Source organism: Larimichthys crocea, chromosome XVIII (assembly GCF_000972845.2).
Source record: "Larimichthys crocea isolate SSNF chromosome XVIII, L_crocea_2.0, whole genome shotgun sequence".
Classification (NCBI taxonomy): Eukaryota; Metazoa; Chordata; class Actinopteri; family Sciaenidae; genus Larimichthys; species Larimichthys crocea.
Genome location: NC_040028.1, coordinates 4,159,516 through 4,182,329, shown reverse-complemented (window position 1 = coordinate 4,182,329; position 22,814 = coordinate 4,159,516). Strand labels below are relative to the sequence as shown.

The 22,814-nt window shown below is 41.6% G+C and overlaps 1 protein-coding gene and 1 long non-coding RNA gene across 6 annotated transcripts; one reads left to right on the top strand and one right to left on the bottom strand.

The window, feature by feature from the left end:
• Positions 1-127: 127 nt before the first annotated feature.
• rnf17 (ring finger protein 17) lies at positions 128-18,512 on the bottom strand. 5 transcript variants are annotated; one of them, XM_027291313.1, is made up of 38 exons: positions 18,349-18,512; positions 16,710-16,822; positions 14,468-14,565; positions 14,258-14,339; positions 13,819-13,908; positions 13,604-13,707; positions 13,302-13,470; positions 13,099-13,175; positions 12,887-12,961; positions 12,404-12,639; positions 12,236-12,325; positions 11,909-12,067; positions 11,331-11,502; positions 9,750-9,891; positions 9,091-9,278; positions 8,789-8,918; positions 8,493-8,649; positions 8,150-8,265; positions 7,836-7,953; positions 7,617-7,734; positions 7,123-7,380; positions 6,780-6,927; positions 6,476-6,588; positions 5,707-5,797; positions 5,179-5,300; positions 4,750-4,927; positions 4,228-4,339; positions 3,930-4,093; positions 3,232-3,351; positions 2,467-2,547; positions 2,234-2,356; positions 2,109-2,156; positions 1,651-1,761; positions 1,384-1,537; positions 1,164-1,299; positions 810-999; positions 513-656; positions 128-349 (listed from the first exon to the last, which is right to left on the bottom strand). In XM_027291313.1, exons 1-37 carry the CDS (start codon positions 18,413-18,415, stop codon positions 561-563), a joined length of 4,746 nt encoding a protein of 1,581 aa, XP_027147114.1. In that variant the 5' UTR covers positions 18,416-18,512; the 3' UTR covers positions 128-349; positions 513-560. The 5 variants fall into 5 exon arrangements, with proteins under 5 accessions (XP_027147114.1, XP_027147113.1, XP_019131943.2 ...); XM_027291312.1 differs by having other exon boundaries at positions 517-656; XM_019276398.2 differs by having other exon boundaries at positions 528-656.
• LOC113748240 (uncharacterized) lies at positions 17,995-21,701 on the top strand. Its single transcript, XR_003464197.1, has 3 exons — positions 17,995-18,096; positions 19,505-19,672; positions 21,448-21,701. It is a non-coding gene; the product is annotated as an uncharacterized LOC113748240 (long non-coding RNA).
• The last annotated feature ends 1,113 nt before the right edge of the window (positions 21,702-22,814 follow it).

Here is a 22,814-nt window from a genome sequence, read left to right as displayed (position 1 = left end):
GGAACCATTACGATTTGGCACCGCGGAGTATCGTGGGTATCGTGCAACTCTAGTTAAGGTGTAACTCTGCAGCAGGATGTTTTAGGATTGAGGAGAACTTCAAGTGTTCAGAGAAAGGAAACAGAGGTGAGACGGCACTGAAGACTTTAATCTGAACCTTCACAAGTCACATGACTGGAAAACAAAGTGCTCTATCAGCACAGCTAATGCCAACACAAAACAGCCAAACTTGAAGTAAATCACCGCTCTACAGGAACAGTTAACGTAAAGACTACTGCAACATGTCAAAACTAAAAACAGCAGTCAAGGAAATTGAAATGTTCATAAAACAGGAAGTCGACGTGTCAACCTGGAAAAGGACGAGATGAAGAATTAAAAGCAGGTCAAATATGTCAAACTACACTACTGGAGTTGCATCTATATTATGAATTACATAATCGATTAGCACTCTATAACACTGATGTCTGTTATTACTGAATGTGTGTTTTTATGGTATTGGAATGAAGCTCAACTTGCATGAACTGTACCCTGCGGGTCGAGGTGGTCGTCTCTGCTCCGCTTCACTCGAGCTCGGCCAGTCCGCTGCTCACCAGAGGCAGATGGACCAGCTCTCCATCCTCATTGTACAGCACCACTGTGAGCTCTGGTTCCCGGGCCTGAACACACAACAAGAAGGCCGCATAGGTCACTAAAAACAAGCCATGTCTCATGCTGTGACGAGCGTCTGTGAGACCAAATGTTAAACTGATGCAATCGCTCTTTGAAACGTTTTGACGGCTCTTTATTTTAAACAGTCATATTGTCGTTACCACAACAGTGGCTTCGATTCTGCCGTTTAACAGGTCGATCATCTCCATTGTGGCCTTTACGCTCCACTCAGGGCTGTAGGGCAGCATGTCTTCCTGCCTGTTCCTGACACTCGGAGCCTTAAAGCCGGCGACTTTGACTTTGAGCGCCCGTGATGGAAATCGCAGCAGCTCGGCCGGCATCTCACGCAGCCTGACAGGAAGTGACAACACATCAGCGTATCCACAGCACCCACAGATAAGGCACAGTAACTACTGATAACAATTACCACAAACATAAAGCAGCTGCTAGCATGATGTGGACTCTTCAGTCCGTTATTTGAATGAGCTGGACTCCTGCAGTGTGTCAATTCATACTTGGTGATGGGCAGAGTGTCGTCAGAGCCAAAGTCCACATGTTGGACCAGGACCATGATCGGCTCCGCACTGATGAACCTTATCAGCTTGGCCCGGTAGTAATTCCCATCACTGTACTCTGCCAGACACGGACCGCCTGCAAACCACAAGTCACATGATCTGTCAGCTACATGTTCACATTAACGCGACGGACTGCTGCGATGGGTGCAGAGATCAGCACCTGGAAACAGCAGTGAACTGATGTCACCACAAGAGAAGCTGTTGAGTTGTGGCAGACTGTCGATGTTCGCATTGATTCTGCTTAGTGCCTCATCCAGAGTCTCTCCATCCACCTCCGCATCAGCCACTCCCTCCCTCTGAGGCCACAGGAACAACTGCAGCATGCACATGAACATTCATCTTGGCAAATGGATTTACTATCAGCTCGCCTTGTGTATTCTTGGACATTTTCATTCATCATAATATTATCGCAGTGGTCAGTAGCTACCTCGGTGGGGGTCAACAGGTGCTTGACCCTGACTGGAAAGTGCTCTCCCTCCTGTGGCAGGTCTGGGTAGATGAAGGGTCCCAGCAACGGCTCCTGTGGGCCCTCCAGACCCTGGAGACGGAGCATCTGCATCAACCTTACTTGAACTCATCCTGCAATATCTGGTAAAGATAAGACTCCACACTTTGTTGGGAACAAAACAAGCGTAATCGAGCTTCACAGGTTTTTATTGTTCTGAGTGTCAGCTCCTGTCTGCTTCGGCCTCGATCAGACAGGATTGCGGTGTTTGCAGTGAGAGGTCTTTTTCCACGGTGAGTGTTACATGCGCCGCTCATGCCTCGCCTTTTTTTAAACAAACAGACAGCAATCGTGGAGGACAAACCAGAGGACTTCACAAACTGTAGTTTCTATGATCTGAACAGAAAACACAAGCATTTTTTTCGTTGCAGCTATAATACCTCGGTGTCGATGTCCCAGTCATCCAGGGAGGCTGGCGTCATCAGTCTCTGCAGAGAAACGCAGTAAAGTGTGGCAGAACTGCTTCATGAGAAACACACACCCACCCACACACACACCCACCCACCTTTGGTGTTGATACAGTCTGGTCTATGGTGGCGTGTTCGTGGTGACACAGGATCTGGCTGAGGCTCAGCCCGTCCAGGAAGAGCTCAACTGTGAGGGGTCCCCTTGGGTCAGTCGGCAGCTCCTACAACACACACACACACAACTTCATTATTCAAGTTGATTACTCAAACCAATATTGGCTGCTGTGGGCAGTAGTAAAACAACAATGCAGTGTGTTTCAGGGAATTCTACCATGATGTCTATGTCCACACTGCGGTTCAGCAACATCTCCCTCAGCATGGCAACTGCATCCTGTTGCCACTTACCACCAACCTGAGGAGACGGACAGAAATGTGAAACGAGAGAAGAGATGAGGTGAACACATGAAGAGGGTTTACTGTGAACGCAGAGAAATCAGCTGCGTCATTCAATAAAACGTTCACAACGATAATATTTCATTGCGTGTACCGTCTGCTTTCACAGCTCATGGTAATGCTCGTTTATCCTCTGACAGAGACACTTTTCTTCAGTGGAGTTCTGTGCTCTTCCTTGCGCGTGGTTCTGATTGGACAGACTCATCACATTTATGATGTTTCACTCTGCTCGCCTCAGCACCATTTCCTCTTTGGTCTGAACTCATGCAGTACAACAATCAGCTTGATAATTGTATTCCATTCGAATACTGTTAAATTTGTGAATCATGTTTATTAAATATTTGTATTTCCTGTTGAGGTTCAAAACATAGCATGTGAATGCGATGCCATGTGGCAGCAGAACGGCTGGATGTGTTTCATTATCATGCATCAGCCATGTTGAGCAAGTCTCTGTTAACTTTGTAAGCTCACGTTTCCGTAACTAAATCTAAAGTATTTTTTTAATTTGAAAAAATGAATAGTGATGAATTAAAAAATATAATGAATAATTTAAAATAAAAAAAATAAAAAAGATTATATAAATATTTTGTAATACTTAGAGAATATCAGTATCTTTGCAGACAGTGGACACACTGAGACTCACAGGGTTGACGTTGTGCAGCTGGAAGGGCATGCAGAGCTGAGGAACGTCTTCACACAGCAGTATGGGGTACACATGGACCACTGGGATGTTCTCCACCAGGCCATAGTCCACGTACTGTACCTGGTGACACACACACGCACACACACAAATTTGTTTTTTGGTTAGAAACATGTCATGTCTGTGAAAGGTTTGGTACGGATGGATGTCAGTGGTTACACTGAGGTGTTACACAGGTTATACGTTACTTTGAACATGATGTAAAAGAGGACAGAAAACTTGTTTATTCAAATCTGACCATGAGACAATTTTGTCAGTTGAATCACTGCACTTCTTTCTGTTGTGCCGTCGTACACAGAGCAATGGAAGTAGACAAAGGTAACAGAGTTTGTGTGCTGACTGTCAATGAGGTCGGCTAAACTACTTCTGAACCACGAGCTGGGAAAACCTCCTCTACAGCCATTTGGAGCCAGACAAAGTTTGGCTTCAGTAACTGCCAAACTTTAACAGGAGCCACCCACTGTGCACCCAAGAACATACTGGGTTCTCTTTAACAGTCCTCAAGATGACAAATAATTTGATAAATAATAATGACAAAATTTGTCTGTGGTGGTTAACTGTTAGTGGTGGTTGAATGTTTATATGGTTCATGAAAAGTCTTCTCAAGGAAAGGTTTTTGTGTGTGTGTGTGTCTTCCTGACCTTAACGTGTCCTCCCAGCACCTCCAGCAGCTGTCCTCGATACCACAACATATCAGGTCCAATGACGGCGCAGCCCAGGACTGACTTCCAGGTGTAAGACTTAGGTCTGGGTAATGTCTTTATGCTCTGGTGAATCCTCTCTCTGAGCTGCTCCAGCTGACACTCTGACACACACATACATCACACCTAAACGTGTGGTTGTTGCTTTTGTTCCTCGACTGTCTGACTGACAGACAGATTATGTCTGTCTGTCAGTCAAATTTCTATTTCTTGAATGAATATGAAAACAAATGTGCACCTGCATTCTCTGTTCTGCCGTAAATGAGACCGTCCTCTCTGATGGCAGACACACTTATCTGGATGTGACCGGGGCACGGCAGCTCAGGGGGCTGGTACAACTTAGTCGTCACCTGGACAAACATACGGCAACAGACGTTCACATACTGTTACTCCATATTTGACTTTGTGCAATTAGTTATATTCACTAGATTCTAAAAGAAATATCTTCAGGATGTCTATCACATGTCAGCTTTCAAGGACAAAACAGTGCTGAGCCATGATAAACCTATAGAAACATAATCATAAAAAATCTGGTGAAATGACAGTGGATCGTCTTGAAAGTAAGCTCATCTGAGAATTCTAGACAATTCATTAGGTATCACAGCATCTGGGCTTTCTTTAGCTGCTGCACACACTGAATATTGTTCTGAACTCAGCTGAATGTTTGACTCGCTGTTTATTTTATGTATTTTTTGTGCAGAACTGAAGTTAATCAAAATGGTTTCTTGCCAAGACAGCATGTGTGTGTACGCGCTATCACCTTCTCAGCAGACATGATGGTGCGGGGGGCTGGTTTTGGAGGCGTGTGTGAGGACGGAGAAGGTGTAGGTTTAAGAAAGGGAGATGGGTGAGTGTTGCCGTCGTCAGAGCATTCAGTCTGTGTCGCCCTCGCTGGAGACTGTGCATCACTTTCTTTGGGGTCATGAACGTCAGCATTTCTGCAACCAGACAGAAACATGGTGATCACTAACATTAGACATCGGCTTAAATTTAAAAAACTGAGCACAATGCACTCTTAAAAATGTAATGACATGGATAAAAAAATATCACACAAATGAGTCCCATGTGACTGCAAAAGCAGTTACAACAATAGTGGAGAAAGAAGGAAAAAATATGTGGCTTACATTATTCAAGACCTGTAAATAATAAATCACACGCGTCCATATATGTGGCGCACGCACACACACACCTTGGTTTTCGTTCCCTGAGGGCGAGGCCCTCACTGGTTAAAAAGTCTGCAATGCTGACAAACTGTCCCGTCCTGTTGGAGCAAAACAGTGTGACGGGCACTGGACGCTCATCTGTCAACTTCTAGACAAGAGAGAGAGAGAGATGCTGAAAACAGGTCATTACAGAAACAAAGAAAAGAGGTGCATAGTGGAGACAAAGACCAAACTTTACCTAATTCTTGTACTTAGTAGTTTTTGCTATAGTGGTATATATATATATATATAGTGGTATAGTGGTAGTTGTTGTGGTGGTTTTGTTGTGCATGTCTCTACTTGTTTATTTATGTGTGCACACTATGGGGGGCTTGTAATCTCATTGTACTTGTATAATGACAATAAAGGCATTCTATTCTATTCTACTACTACTACTACTACTACTACTACTACTACTACTACTACCAACAATAATAAGTATGTAGTAAGAGGAAATGTGAACAAAAGGACATAAAGAAAGAAATGGAGCGTGATGGCATGAGGAAAGGAAAGACCTTGACAGTCATGACAGCTGAGGCTCCGGTCAAGTAGTGGGAGAATAAATCACAGGCTGTAGCCGTCCAGGTGGATCGGCCTCCTGCTGGCCTGAAATAGACAATGGAGAGTCCGGAGGGTCAAGGTGAGGAAAAAAACCTCCTCAACCACCGTGAAGTTCATGAACAGATTAACAACTGTAATTCAAATTCCAGCTCCATGTCGGGCATTTCCATTGGATTCCTTTGAGATAATGAGAATAGTTTGATCTTATGATGTAAAACATCATTGTCTAATGTTCAAATACACACATTTTTTGGCTGGATACGTACTGTATGTGTCTTAGCGTATGACTACATACAGTAGGTGTAACTGCTGGGTAAGTGCAGTTCGGAGCTGATCGCGGTCATTCTGGTCAATATTTGTAACCCCACCAGAAGAGCTGCAGCGCATTTCAGAAACGTCCTAAACGTGGTCTGCTGAGAATGCAAATGTTTTATTCACAGAACAGATCAAGCTGGCTGGAAATGGCATACACAATCCAGTCCATTTAAAAAAAAAAAAAAAAAAATCAAAACACTGTGTACAAACTTCTGATCGTAAAAACAGAGAAAAGGTAAAAGATTTAACTACATAGCCTACTTACTCATAGTAGAAGCACATAAACCAGGAAAAATGACCAAATCTGAGACATGACATCGACCTCCCCGGTGGGGTCTAGCTCTAAACTGTGTGTGTGTGTGTGTGTGTGTGTGTGTGTGTGTGTGTGTGTGTGTGAGAGAGAGACACCTGATGCCGCTAAGAGTGCACTCCAGTGCCAGAGAGCCCATCAACGAGGACGGCAGCGTCCGCAGATTGCAGACATGCAGCTTCACCGTGTTGCCATGGTCACAGCGCATCAACTGGTACCAGGAACAGAGAGACACAGTCACCATGATCAATTAATTTAAGATTAAACCACAATAATGCTTAATGAATGGTTTAGACTAACGACATCTAATCCAGCGTCTCTTGTTTTCATTAAACAAGGAGACAAATATCAACTTCCTGTACAGAGGTCCAACACTACTTTCAGTCTGCTCTCTGGGAATACCTCTGCGATGTCGCTGGATGTGACGTCAGAGCTGATCTGTCCTCTCTCCCAAACTCCGTTCATGTGAGCAGCACAGTACATGTCAGCCTTCCACGCCACATCTTGGGGCTCCGTAAGCGCACACTCCTTCTTCACCAGCTCACACACCCTGAAAGACACAGCATGATATAATCACAGCACCGACACTGCATCATGTGACTGGCAGGACTTGGATTTGATCGTTTCAGGTGGATTTATGTAGCTGGAAAAAGTTCATTGTTCAGGCAACAAATTATGTAATATTTATAGTAAATACTATGTATTCTACAGAACAGGATTTTTTAATTGTGTTTTTTCTGCTGACCTTTTAAGCTGAGAGTTGTACTGAAGGAGCTGGACGTAGAAGCTGCTCGGTGAGTTGACGTGACTGACTTTGACTTTCAGGTCCTTGAGCTGTGTCTGGAGCTTCAGCAGAGGCTGTACATCCAGCAGCTCCTCGCCCTGCTCTCCAGTGATCTTTTGGTCAGGGGCATCAGCATCGCCTGTGGCCAAACTATGCTCAAGTGGAGGGTCCCATACGGCAGACTCATCACCAGGGAGCGAGGCATCCTTAGACTTAAGTCTGCAGAAAGAAAGGAAAGAAAGAAGGAAGGAAGGAAGGAAGGAAGGTAGGTGAGCGAGAGAAGGTAATATGGAGAAAATGTACAAGTTTGTGATTGTGAGAGGTGGAGTGTAACAGAAAAAAAATCTTTAATAATTCTTTAATAATACCCACTAAACTTGTACTACCAATTTCTTGGAATACATCTTATTTGTCTCTTCATGTCAGCAATATATATAGAAGACAACAAGTCTCACCCCCTTTTGAAGCAGGCCAGTCCCTCTTTGACCAGGAGTTCAGCAATATTGGACAGAGGCCTGTCCAGGATGCTCTCAAACAGTTTGATTGGCAGAGGCTTGGTCTTAGGGACGGTTTCTGGAGAGGAACAAGAGATGGTGATAAACACACCAACCCTACACCAACCCAACTTGGATGATTGGTGACAAGTGAGTGCCCCATCCTCCCGTGGTCAGTACCTGTAGCCACAATAGTGACAAGTTTCTGGTAAACCAGGCTGATGAGTCTTTTGGTGCAGGCATCACTCCAGCTCTCTCCATCCAGAGGAATCACGTCAGACAAACAGCAGTGGATTGCCTAGACAGCAGTAGAGACACTCTGTTGACTTGATCCAGCACTCCTCAGGAATGTAGTATATAAATAGAAGTAAATGGAATGTAAATATTTTAGCGTTATGTAATGTAAACAGACTTTTGTTTTCCACGACGTATTTTTAAAGTGTAACCTGATATTAGACAATGTGTGTAAATGCAAAAATATAATACGTTCTCACCATTGAAGGAAGAGCAAAGAACTCATCTTTGATCATTCTCAAGTCACTGACTGACAAGATGTTCTTATTGCCAAAGTCCACATAATACACCTCCACTTCTCTGCCCCCTGGATGCCCTACACAAACACACACACGAGTTCAAGATGTGAAATAAATTACGTAATTACAAATAAATATTTTCACAAATAAATATGGTAACTCTAACAGCCAAGAGTGAAAGCTCACAACCTTGCTGGCAATGGGCTGTGCAATACTATCATCGCTTACACCTAAAGAGGTCAAACACTTACATTTAATAAGCAATGGCCACTGATAAGAGAGATTTATTCAAACTGGTCCTCACCTATGACCTGAGCTCTGTACCACTTGTCATCATAGCGGGCAACATAGGCCTGTCCCATCACAGGGCAGTAGACTCTGAGGTGATCTCCTCCGGTCTCTGTTGCACTGTAACACTCCTGGAGCTTAGCTGAGAGCAACAAGGACTCCATGTTATGAACCTGGTGGGGCAGACAAAGTCAAACGAGATTTCTTAAAATACTAAACTAAAGCTGCCATTTCTCTTTCTAACACAGGAATCTGAGCCTTGTCTGAAAATACCATGCTGTCTAAGCATTTACTTGTTTGAACAGTTAGTACCAGCTGGATGAAGAAGTCAGCAGGGTTATTGATGTGCGACACCACAACATCGACCTCTGTGTTGATCTTGGGATAGACAGGGGGGTAGTACAGCAGGGGCTTTCTGCCCAACGTCACTGGAGAATAAAACCTTTTTGGAAGAGCAAAGGTAGTAGGGTTAAATATTCAGAAAGTCAGATTCATATTTTGAATCTATTCAATCCCATTCAACTCTTTCCTCTGTTCAATTACATATGTAGAGATAGATGCAAGATCATTCTACATTTGCTGATCATCTTTCCTGGTAGTCTGCACATGTGTACCTGGCCACTTCAATGAAAACGAGGTACTCTCTGACAGAGATGGGCACGTCACTGGATTGGTTCATGGGGGCTTTCCTCAGGTCCACCAATAAAGAGTCTCCATCCTGACCTAGAAGCCTCATCTCCACTGCTGCTGAGCCAACGACGTTGTGGAATTCAGCCCGAGCCTCTTCACTCCAACCCTTTGTCTGAACACACACACACACACACACACACACAGAGAAAACAATAGAGTAATGATAATAGTGGCATATTTATAAAATTAGCCTAATTAAGCAACATTACATGACAAGGTGAACTCTACTGTCATTATTGGCACAAGAATGATGTGATCAGGACCCTTGACCCATTCCTGGAGCCCGTCTCAAGCAGCTGCTCAAGGAATTAGTTTTTAGCAATTCCACATTGACTTTATTCCCCAGAACCAGAGGTTGCTGCTTGGTGGGGACATGAAGTCCGTACTGTCTTGACAGCGTGTGTATAGCAGTTGTACAGCCGTGATAAGCCCTTTCCAATGTGCATAGTGTACAGAGCACCATATTGTTGGGTCGAAAAACAGCTGCACCTTTGCAGCATAAACTTCCATAGCACATCTTCATTGTGACACAAACACAAGTTATGCAAATCGACATGTCACACAAGCATCTCAGTAGTCTTACCAGGTCATATGGGACGAGGTCTTTGAGGGAACATCTGATGGCCTGAGGGACAAAGTGACCCAGCTCCATGTTCATCGCCTCAGTCACCTTCCTCAGGTGGTTATTCACAGCCTTCAGAGAGGACTCAGTGGTCGCCTCGTCACTGGAAAAGGTGTCAGAGAAGAGTGGAGGATGTGACAGAATAACTTTGTACAATGTTCTACTGAATAAATGAGAAACATGCTTCACAATCAAGAAAGTTACAACGCAACAGTTAAGAATATATACTGCACGTACTGTGACACTACATCAATGAAACAGACGAAGAAGAAGCTACGTTTAAATTAGTGCTGTCAAAATTAACGCGTTAATTTTTTGATTAATTTTAAACAACGCGTTAAAAAAAATTAACGCAATTAACGCGGTTTTGTTTACTTCTGGTGGCGGCTGACCCATAACCTTTTTGAGCACTGAATCGTACGTCGCCGCCATTTTGGATGTGGCAAAGTAGAGCTTTGTTTCCCAGATATATTAGTGTGTGTGTGAATGGGTGTATAACTTAAAGCCCTCACGGAGACTGCGCCCTGGGCGGTTGCCCACATTGCCCATAGCTAAAACCGGCTCTGCTTGTATTAGTTTCAGGCAGATCTGCCACATCCAATATGGCGGACGTGTTAACATATCGCAGCAAGGGACCAACCTGCTCAGTGCGGTGTCTATGTATATGTCTATGATCTATCCTAACTAAAGGAGAGTCTATGGCGGAAAGATGGATAAGGACGGACTTCTAGGGGGAACATTTCATTTTAAAAAGTTGCCCGACGTCTCTTTGGACAAAAACAAGGCAATTTGCACAGTTTGTACAGCCGAATTTAAATTCCACAGAAGTAACACAACTTTAACATATCACCTCAAAGTAAAACACCCTGCTGAAACTACCTCCACGGGACCTCGCCAGTCTACACTACAGGAGTGTGGCACTCGTCAGTATATTTCCTCATTCTGGCTTTTTTCTATTTGCACTGTGCATATGTGCACCTTAAGCCAATAAAATGAATGAATTTAAATATACCTTCTGTGTTTATTCTACATTAATTTGATCATTTTACATAAATACATATTCATTATAAGCTTCAGTCTCAGAAAAATGCATTTAATTTATTGATACATTTATTGATAAATTAATCGCGATTAATTACAGAAATTTTTGCGATTAATTAGTTAATTTTTTTGAATCGATTGACAGCCCTAGTTTAAATATATTGGTGGAATAATGTTTTAAAACTGAGGCCATACTGAGATTATTTGTTGATATATTTCAACAACTTCAGATAGACTTTAATGATCCCACATCAGTGAAGCCAAACAGTCCTGCTCTGGATGATACGGTCATAAAAACATGTAGACTCTGCAGGGATCTACAGGACTTGAAAGACATTAAATTAAAAAAAAGAAAGAAAAAGCTAATTTTGGAAGAACAAAATGGCAACACTTGAAAGGCTGCCATTGATTTTGCCGAGTAGGTCGTGATGTCGCAGCTTCCTTTTGTAACATGTGGGAACCACTAAGATGTATACTTTATGTCCATTTGTGTGTGTGTACTTCTGTATGATGAGGCTTTTGGTGAGGCCATAGTCAAGGAAGTAGACTTGGATGCTGGCGAGCTGGTCAACTGGGCAGGCTTTCACATCCTCCACACATCCGATCTCCACCATTTGAAGCACATTGGCTCGGCACCAGAGCCCATCGGTCCACTTGACAAAGACCACTGAGCCTGCAGAGGAGCGGTAAAGTAAAGGATGAATCACATGCTTAGCTTCTTCCCCAGAAATGTTTGTACTTTCTCATCTGGCAGGTTCTCGTGGATCGTGGCTACATCTAGATCAGCAGTTAGTCGAGCCTGCTGCTGGCATCCTGCTTGACGTCCAGTACATACACTATTATTGTGATCATCAATACTACTACCGTTAGTCATATCTCCAGTTATTATTTTATTGCTGCTGTACACCTCTGTCTCTATCATGGAAAATTATTCCTTAATGAATAAACCAATTCATACATAAAGCCAGCAGCAGCTAACAAACTAATGGATCTGTGTTCAGGTGTAGCACTGCCTAAACCATAAACTTGTGTCTACTTTGCTCAACAGTTAAAACACAGACACACACACACAGACACACCAGTCTCCACAGTGTCACTGGCGGTGAAGTGAGAACCATCTTTGTAGCAGAACTGGTTGATCTTCCTAGACAGCGTCTCGTTTTCCTTCTTCTCGGTCACATAGTGGACGTAGAACTGATTTGGATTCACAATGTGGGCTACCACCACCCACTGAGTGACTATGAGAATGAGAGGGAGGACAGGCGGGGGGAGGGAGTAAGAGGATTTGAGTGACGAGAGAAAAACGATGAGAAAAGTAGGAAGATTGGGTCACAGCGGAGAAAAGTTAGTTAAGTTTCTGCTGGCTCATGTTGCGTGACATGATGCCACAGACAGATTTGCCTTACCACTTCTGCTCTTGTCAAACACCTGACATCTCCTCCTCCTGTTGATTCTCCCTCTGCCATTAGCCAGCTCAGGACCAGTGGGTGGAAGAGCTGCAGAAAGACACAAAACATTTAGCCAGATTGGATTTAACTGGATCTAACAAGAACATGTGACAAAGGCACACACACCGTGTTTTTGACTTTCCTCTAAGTGCTCAACAATTACGTCTGGGGTTTGGAGGTTTGAGGTCGCGTTGTGCTGAGAGATTCTGAACCTGTGACGAGGTTTTGGGCTTGGAGACGAGCTCTCCGATGACAAACTGTGAGATGCGGGGCTCTTCTGGGCCTGTTTTCGTGTGTTGGCGCACCTAGGTTTGGGTGGGGTACAGTTGCTGTTCTTGCTCTCTGCTCGCCACGGGGAGCATCTGCGGGAGTGGCCATTGGGTAGAAACTCGAACAAGTTACAAAGGAACAGCAAAAGGACTTATTTTCAAAACACAGATGCCACATGAACTCAGAGCCATATGAAAGAAGAGTATGTAACTTAATATGTTGACATATCACACTGTTTACTAAAATTTACTTCTCCAAGGTAGAACACTGAGGTTTTTAATTCCTGTGCAGGAAAAAGAAAAAAAAAAATCAATACAAATGAGAAATTGAAGGACTAACTGCTTTTGGTTGCCTTCTTCCATCTTCAGAGACAATGATAGACTCTGCTTCAGGCCTTCTGACTGGAAAACACAGCTACAACACACACACACACACACAAACACCAAATATCCAACTTCAAAATGAACAGTGGTAAGTACGTGATTATTTGAAATGTCTATTTTTTTGTAGTTTTTGTGTCTGCAAACATTAAAGTGCTTAAAGTTACAAACCTCATTCCAGAATCCATATTTGTGCATTTCATATCAAAGGACCGGCTATCCACAGGAGCCTGCAACGTCTTCAGAACCTGTCATCGAGCAGCACTGTATTTTAAACCATTTTCAAAGACCTTTTTTTAAACGGGGAAATAATTGGAAAGCATTTATCTAGTGGTAGTTCTATAGTACCAGACCGTGCTCATTACATTTCACACCTTGTCGAGGGTGCAGTGCTGCTCCAGAAAGGGGACACGACAGATTTCTTTGGCCATCTGCATGGAAATCTTCAGGGCCTTAATCCTCTCCCGAACACAACAGACAACGACCTGAGTGGTGGAGAATTGTGCCTCCAGTTTTGACAGCTGCTTCAACTGCACATCCTTCCTATTGACAATTAAGTTACAGGCATCAAGATAAATCTTGCTTTACAGATATAGAATTACTGTGAAAAAAGAACACAGGATCTCACAATAAAGCTTTTAATATATAAATAGATCTTGACAGTTTATATCCATACCACTTTTGAACAGCATGTACAGCTTTGTCTGCAGCTTGCTTGAGCTCCATCTCCAGCCGAGCTCTCTCTCTCTTCACTTGTTCCGCCAGTCCAGTTGTCAGAGTCTGCACAGATGAAACGCAGACATGGAACATCTCATTCCTGCTATAATATATACAGTGTTACAATCGTTTTCTCCAAGGTGTGCACTTCTATGGATCTAGTGCAGCTTTCACCTTGTAGATGTGTTCCAGCTGGGCAAGGTTTTCTGCTCCTCGGCATAACGCCTCATCCACAGTCTTCTTGATCTTCTTAAGATCAGCTGGCTGAAAAAAAAACATTCCTAGATTTTTAACCATTTTAATATCAATCATTCACGTTCGCCCTACGCCCACGCTTTGGATTAACACAACACATAACTACAGAAAAGTTGAAGAGCTATGTAGCAATCCATCTCCCTGTTGAACTATCATCTGTGATCAAAACCCTGATGTACTAAAAGTTGTTCACTTCTCACTCCCAACACACAGGACTCAATTTACACTTTTCCATGTCACAGGGAATAGAGTTATTGGCACTGTGTTGTGTGCCAACTATCAAATTCATTCATTCATGAAACATCTACAGTAGCGGCTGATGTGCCAATTTACAATCCCAGTGATTACCCACACATACCTGCTGCATATCCCCTTTATTGGCATTCATGTCTGGGGATGGTGGGAACGTTTTCCTTCTGTAAGTCTTTAATCGTTCACACCTTTAGGGGATTACAAGAGCAAAGTCATTATCAACGTAAAGACGGATTCTCTAATTACACATGAAGGAGGCATTTGTTTAACTGCACGTGCATTAGTATTGTGTGTCAATGTTCAGAACTGCATTTACCTTCTTATCTTGTTCATTTTAGCAGTGTACATGAGGCCGATGATTCTGCTTTCTTCTTGCAGCCCATACACCCCACCTTCAGGAACAGTGAACTCAACCTGCAGAACGGGACCTTTGTTTTGTCATTCATTTCTGACCATTGAACTTCATGCAAATGAGAAAGTCCACAGGAAAGGCAAGATTAAAAAAAAAAGGTGGCCAGCAAGTGCACGGTACAACAAGGCATGCCTATAATGCACAGTTAGAAGATCATCAGCCTGGTACAACAGGCAGGTGTGTGATGCATAAGGCTGCTAAAGCATGCCAGTACCACAGCCCTTCATGCTAGCCCCACTGTGATCTGTTCCTACAGGCATTGCCAATGATACTACTTTGGCCATTTTCCCAGTGTATGTTCTTCTAATCATGCACTTCTACATGTCTAAATATGCTACGCAGTTAATTAGTTTCACTTTTGTCTGTTTTGACGACCGTCAGTTTGCACAGAGTATTTTATTTTAATAAATCCACCGGATTCTCTTTGCTTTGTCTGTGTCTGGTTTCCGCCTACTCAAGGTGGTCTTGTGTAAATTGACGTAGGCTGCTCATGCCAAACATCAAAAATAGAACAGATGCATATTCAACACGGAGAGGCGCTTCTGGGCCATTCCTGAAACGGACCACGGTGGAGCCAGTGGTGTTTGATACACTGACTAGAATAGCTGCGTACTGCTCATTTGCTGAAGTTGCCCTGCCCCGTCCATACAACAGTACACACGAAAACTTTGTTTTTGTTAGATTTTGTTATTTAGCATGCAAATAGCACGATTGATTTTGTTTTACAAAATGTGTCTTTCTTCAGGATTACAATACATTTTTTTTAAGAGCTACCTTTTATTTTACAAAAAGTGATGTTTGGTGAAAGTTATATTTGCACTTTATTAATCCCAATGATCTGAGTGGCGTTCAAACTTGAGTGTGTAATTGATTAAAACAGCCACCTCTGGTGCCGGCGGCCATTAACAAGTGGCTCTCAGCAAACAGAATATTAAAGAGAAAATGGGGTAGGACGGGGGTCTGCGAAAAATATTTCATGTGATTTATTAATCCCAATAGGGAAATTCGTCCTTATTTAATCAATTTAATTCATTTTTTTAAGTAAAGATTGGTGAAAGTTGGGTTTGCACAATAGGAAAATTCATAATTTCATGAAATTCATATTTTTTTGCGACAAATAAAAACAAAGCTTATTTGAATGATTTCCTTGTCGTTTCTAGTTTTTAAAGGGGGGAAGAAAAATCGTAAATCAGATGTGTGAAAAAATCTGAGATTTTATTTTTAGGCCGTATAGCCCAGCCCTAACGAAAGCTCAGTTAGTATGATTGGTCACAACTGTGACTTCATGTCACAATGGCCACTGTGAGAAAGGTCTATACTATCACTGAAAGTGACAAAAGATTGGAGGGTTTTATTTTTATCTTATTATATTATTTGATTTTGCTGTTTGAATGTTATGATTACGTTTATTACTTTTTATTCATGTTATTTAATTTCAGCATTTAATTCTTATTTATTTTAATGTTTACTCACAAACTGCTTTAATCTGCTCAATTAGCTTTTTCTTGTCTTTTCCACACACCTCTCTCTGGAACAGCACACATCTGCTTGCCCCGTCTATCTCTGTTTCTCTCTCTCATTTTGGACTATTTTAACCCTTGATGTTGTTTTAAGCAGTAGGTAAGGTGTGTTAGCAGGCTTGTTTTTAACAACATAGATGATTGAAACCAACTTGATACTGAAAGATATCGCCATACACCGGGTGTGTTGGTGGATGTTTGTTGCTTTGCGTGCTCTGTGTTTGTAAAATAAACGCCGTGTATAATACCAGGTAATGCCTCTCTGTGTGTTGTTAGTAGACTGTAGGGCAAGGGGAGAGCGAGGTGTACATTGTTCACTAGGACACAGATGGCATTATTCGGTGTGGAGATGTGTTTTCTTTTTAACTGTGGTCATTTTGATAGTATCTAATGCATAATTAACAAAAAAAATCATTGTTTTCAAATGATCAATACTTTTGACAACTCTCATAACAATAATGATTTATAAGTGCCAGAATTTATAGTATATCTTTGTGTGACTATTAAAAACAACTCTAAATGAACTAAACCCTTAGGGGGAAACTTAAATTTGCTTTGGTCGATGTTTGTCAGTTATGTCACTCTGTCTCTCAGGCTGCAAAGGTTAGACGAGCTGTACATTTCACCTCACACTCTGGACATCGAATGACGCTGTCATACTGAATGGACAGCAGGCAAGTTGTGCAGTAGATGTGGCCACATGAAAGCACACGAGGGAGGTTACCATCAGCTTCATCCTCTGGGAAAAAAAGAAAAGAAAAAAAAAGGCACAATAGAGATAATCAGGAACGATGCAGTGTCAGCGTAAACCATGAAAACAAGATGACGGCACGAACAGCAAACGATTTTTCAGGATTTAGGTCGACCCCCTCAACACTTGATAAAACTACAGGTGTGTTACACAAACACTAATCGTATTAATGCAGAATAATTCATTTCATTACAAAAATTGTTTCACATGTGAATTACACGTTTCAACAACAAAAACTAATCTGCACCACGCTCTTGGTTTCCTTATATTAAAATAAGAAATATGTTTTTTTGGGGGGCTGACAGAAAACTTGTGACAATTATCACTACTAGTTACAGCAATAATAATTAGGGATTTTCAAAGTTGGAAACTTTTCATAGGAATTAACGGGAATTTATGGGAATAACCCAGGAAATATAGAAAATTGAAGGTTGTCCCTTAACAGAGAACTTAAATATAGTTGGGGGGAATATATTTTAGCATGATCTTGACTAAAACAACCAGATTTCATTGAAGTAACATTTGAATATCTGCTATTCCTCAGTCACGTGCACTTACTGCGGGACAATTGTGGCCACGCGGCCTACATGCCTCCCGTCACGTGCGCAGATGATGACACCTTCGAGCCCATAGCACGAGGCTAATGAAGCCACACACTTGAGCTCGTGGATTACATTATTTTAATCAATAAAGTCATGTTTTTTTGTTTTTTTATGACAAAACAAAATGTTTATATTTTGGATATGATGCCGTTTGTTTAAATTACCGCCAATTTTCAGATAATTCCCAGAAATTTCCGCCCTGTTGGGAATGCCACCAGAGGTAACGGGATAGCCGGTGTTACGGTCTAACAAGCGACCGTGTTAACTGAAGACCATCGAATGCGTCGACTGTTGTTGATACACGACACCAAAGATAAACTGGTACTTTTTGTTGACATTGTAACTCTAAAAAAAGAGACACTGACGATGACAGCTACACATCGTATCACATTGTTTTCAGCAGCTATCCTAACTACGACAACCACATGTACTCGGCTAACGGTCGCCGGTTAACAAGGTCGCACCTTAAACCGAAACACCTGGAACTGACAGCTGATTAATGAAATTTGAGAGAATATTCTGCTTAAAAAATAAAATACAGTTGACGCCTAATTTATTCTTGCACTCAGTCTTTATGCGATGAACTAAAGTATTTATCAGTAAAACACTTTTACCATCCGGTTGGCGCGACGTTTTGCGCCCTCCTTCGGTTCGGTGCAGGTTAGCTAACTAAGCTGATTTCGTCCCAGCAGAATTAATAACCTTTTAAGACTTTGGAAAATCATTAATTTTATATAATTAGTTGTATTTAACACGCTCGGGCCTTGAGTTCAGATAATTATAAAACTTTTAAGGAGCTGCCAACACACCTGCATGTTAAAGTTAGCTACCTAGCAGACAAGCTTCGTTAAGCTGAGGTAAAACACGGTAAAAACACGATATAACGGAAGAAACGGGATGTAAATGTCCTACCAGGCAGAGTAAATGCCTCCCCACATAAGTTGCACACCACGGCGTTGGAGTTGTCTCCTCTGTCCATCTTTAATGTCTCAATGAAAATGATCTTTTCGCTCCTCCGAGCAAGTGCAGGCGGTTTTCTTTGTCACGTGACCGCGGTGCGTTCAGTGGTCACGGACAGGTGTGACCCCTGAATGATGCGTTCAACTACAAAACTCTTTTTGATCCAGTCCTCTGTCTCCAGTAGTCATTTACTCTGTGCTTTGATATGTCTTACTTAACCTTAACCTTTAGTTAACTTTAGAATAAAACGCACTGATAAGACTTGAACAAAAAATATTTTAATATCTTATTACATATCCACCAAATTTCAGAGCTTTCACTAAACCTTACTAATGAATAAAATGAGAGGAACTACACATGTTTGGATGAGTTAATTGTGGTACAGTTGTGGGCTATCTAAGGAAGAAATATAAAATATTGATAAATAACTCTCATCAAACTGAACTTAATTCACTTTATGCTATTTAAGTTTGACTGTTAAATGATCTAAAACTACATAATATGCAGGACGTTCAATTTAACTATATTATCCCGAGGTTATCCTGAGTGTTAAATATGATTGATATGAATAATAATCTTGCTGAAGTGAAGATATAAATGTCTTCTCAGCCATGGCAGCTGTCCCACGTTTTAACATCAAATACAAAATAAAAGCACACATCATATATTTCATTTAATCACATCACATATTGATTAAATCATCCGTGATGAAGTTTAATTACGTGGTCCCTTCTGTGGACACCTGGGGGCGCCAAAGACCAAGGCAGAGACAGAGGTGCTCTGAGGATGGGTTTACAAAGGCCAGGTAGAGAAATATACCATAGACCTAGAAATAGCTACTTTTATGTTCTTTATTGATGCATACATGGTAATGTATTTGCTTCTCTAGCATCACATTTCACCACTAACATATATAATATAATCTCCAGTTACCAATTGTGTTGGATGTGCCCGTGTGTATAAACAGTATGAGATTGCATCATTTAAATCATGTTTTTACCTTTTGTATATTGTTTTTATTATCTGTCTTCTCTTTGATATATCACAGTACACATTCCTCTCGACGCTGTGTGATATATTCTTTTGTTTCCTTTTAAACCAATTGCAGAGCTCCACAGCAGACCTAACGGCAGCATGTCAGTCCTGTCTTCCATCTGAGCGCAGCTGCCAGGAGAACTGCCGCCTCAGGACAATGACCAGCCACCCAGCAAAGCAGCAGTAACCAGGAGTGACAGCCACTAGAGAGCAAGAGAGGCACAGACATCAGATGGTAAAGGTGAATCATCTAGTATGCAACACAGCCAAAACTTTAACCTTCAGAGATTGTTCATCCAGATCCCTGGAGGGCAGTATGAAAGTGCAGCACGTCAAGGGAGGTCTTTCCATTTAGAGCTGGCAGGAGGCAGCCCCAAAGAACAACTTGAAATACATACATTCTAACAGTGCAACCCCCACCCCTGCATGTGTCCAAATGAATACAGCTCATGGTGTTGATCTGAAGTGAAAGTAGACCACCTTAGTGTGGGGTGTCAAACAGCCTGCAGGTATACAGTACACCTGTCTGCTAACACGAGGCAGGAAAACATCCAAGATCAGATAACACATTAGCCCAAGGATGTTCATGACTTCAAATGTATCTGACACATCCTCCTCTTTTTTTTAATGAAGTAAATAAATACATCACACATCCAACACAGACCTATTACTTAAAAAAAAAAAGTTTGATATATATGCATGTATTCCAAACATAAGACTTAACATGACACTGAAATTATATCGTCATTTTATGTTAAAGTCTACAAAAAGAAACTTGTGGAGTCAAACGTCCTGTTAAATTGAGCTCACATCCAAAATTTTTATTGGTTTATCTTGTGTAATTGGGCGGTCCCAGACCAAATGGATGGATAAGCTTGACAACATGTTGAGTTATGTATGTTCAGTTATACCTTTTCATATAATGGTGTATGTTACATATCATATTTTATGGATGATATTTGCAATAATAATACGTTTGATTATATTGTTTGACAGACCAAAGAAAAAAAAATCTTTAACCTTTTTTTTATGTGTAAAAGAATATATTCAAGGGGGAAAAAAATGTATACGTTGTTTGTTTTATTAGCTGCAGAGATATGTGTTTCCTTGTTTGATAAAATCAAATCAAAGAATATTCTCTCCATCCTGCACACTGAATTCCTGCAGATGGAAAGTGTGGAGTTATGTGTCATGGAATCTGGCCATTGGTCTTCACCAGGGCAGGATGATCAGACTGGAAGGGGGGCAGGGTGTGTTTATATGTGTGTGTGTATGTGTGTACCAGGGTAGGGGGTAGTAGATGTGTTTACTATGGGTAATGAACCAATCACCAGGCCGCCCAGGGGGAGGTGTGGGGGTGTCTTTTCAAATGGGGGGTTGTGCCCCCATCTTTCCTCTTCCCAAATGTGGGTCACTTCCCATCCTCGGGTTATTTCCCTTGTGTTTCTGAGGAACAATAACCCTCCTGTGCCCCCAAAACTCTTATCAAATCACTTCCTCATTAATGATGCTTCTAATTAATCTGTGTGGTCTTGTTAGCTCTTTCCTGATGTCTCACATTGGCATTGTACAACCATCCGTCCGCTTCTTTGTTATTAGCCATCTATTTCCTGATTCACTTATTGTGGGTCATCTCTTCTGACAGGAGATGATGTCTATGGGAAGTCGTCTATTTGTGTTTACCTCAAAGGTCTTATTAAAATAAAAAAAAACCTTCCCCCCTTCCCACCCCACTCCTCCGATTCCCCTATAGGTCACAGAGTAAGAATATAGGATGAGAGAATTGAATTTATTGATCAAAGTCAAATGTCTTCTGGGAACCCCCAATAATACCATTGATACATATTAAAAGGAGTTTGTTAATCTTGATGCTAATTCAGCAAATATCTAAAATCTAGATTTTTTTCCCCCAAAGAAAATATTTTTTCCATTGGGGAACCTTTCATCTTCCCTTGAATCCATAAAGAAGCCCCACTGACCCACTAGCTTTGTGAACCTCTTTCCCCCCCTTTTCAGGTTGGGTCCTGACCGTCTGAAGAAAAAAAACAAAACAAGGAAAGGTCAGCAGACATGTTAGGAGATGCCAAGAGACTCACGGACTGGCTTTAAGTGGTTACCTCCCGCAGGCCATTCGGTCACAGCATGAAGAGAGCAGGGGCGATGGCAAATGACACAACGCTTTATACCTTCCCTAATCTCTTTGTCTGCTCAAAGAAAGACCTGAAAGACAAAGAAGAATCATACTCAAAGAGTTAAAGAGCACTGCTTCCAGCCCAATGAAAAACAGTGCAAGTCAGTCCAATTTGTTTAATTTGATACACAATTATATTATTTTTCTCTATTGTACATCTCTGTAGTCAATTTTGTTTTTGATTGGCGGCTATCTGCCTGAGTGTAGTGGATATAATTAGATCCAGGTCAGCTGGAAAACACACAGAGGACTGCTCTTTTTTATGTGCAGTGATCACACATGACGCACAATGATGTTCATATTGTGAGTGGGGGATGTTTCATATTTGTGCTCAAAAAGGACCCATTATATCCATAGGTCACAGATTACCAATTAACATTCTCAAATGATTTTTAAGGCTTGAGGCCTTTTCAGTAACAGCTTTTTGAGGTCTTGGTCTGCCTAATATACTGTACCAAGGTTGGAACCTGTCTCTATACACTTTGGTTTTCCTGTCATTCTTTTTCTAAATACTGAAGCAAATTTGGGGTCAGGAGATAGGCAACGTTCAATGCGCGACCAGAAAAATATAAACACCTGTTTATTGTATTTCAATACAATAGTCCTCCAATAAATTCTACCTTGTTATTTAAATCAGTTCATTTTTACCACCCCCATTTACCACGGCAGCACTAGACAATCTATCGTACATAACTATATTGTTGTTAATGTTTGTTATATGAGTGACGGACGGATGGTTAGCATTGATTTTGCAGTGGAAATGGCTTTGTTACAAATTGAAATTGTGAGTAATTTCTACATTATATTTGGACTACGGACTAAAGAATCCTGTGTTTCATCCCTCCTTGATTGATAGGGCACTTTCTCTGTGGTCTGTGACCATGGCATCAAGATATTTATGGACTTGTACATTGCTGGTAGATTTGTCTCCTTTTCCTTTACTCTATTTGATCTTGTTTGCTTTTTTACTTGTTATATTTGACATAGTATTGATACTCGAAATGTTACCTTTTGATACTGGCGTGTCACTAAAAATTAATAAACAAATCTAAGACACAAAAAAGATGTGTGTTACTGAGAAGGCAATAATATATTAATATATAGAATGAGCTTGTTTCATGCTGTCTTCACTCTCAGCACTCTCCACTGGCATCAGAAACGCAACATGACCAATCTCAGTTCTTGTAGTCCC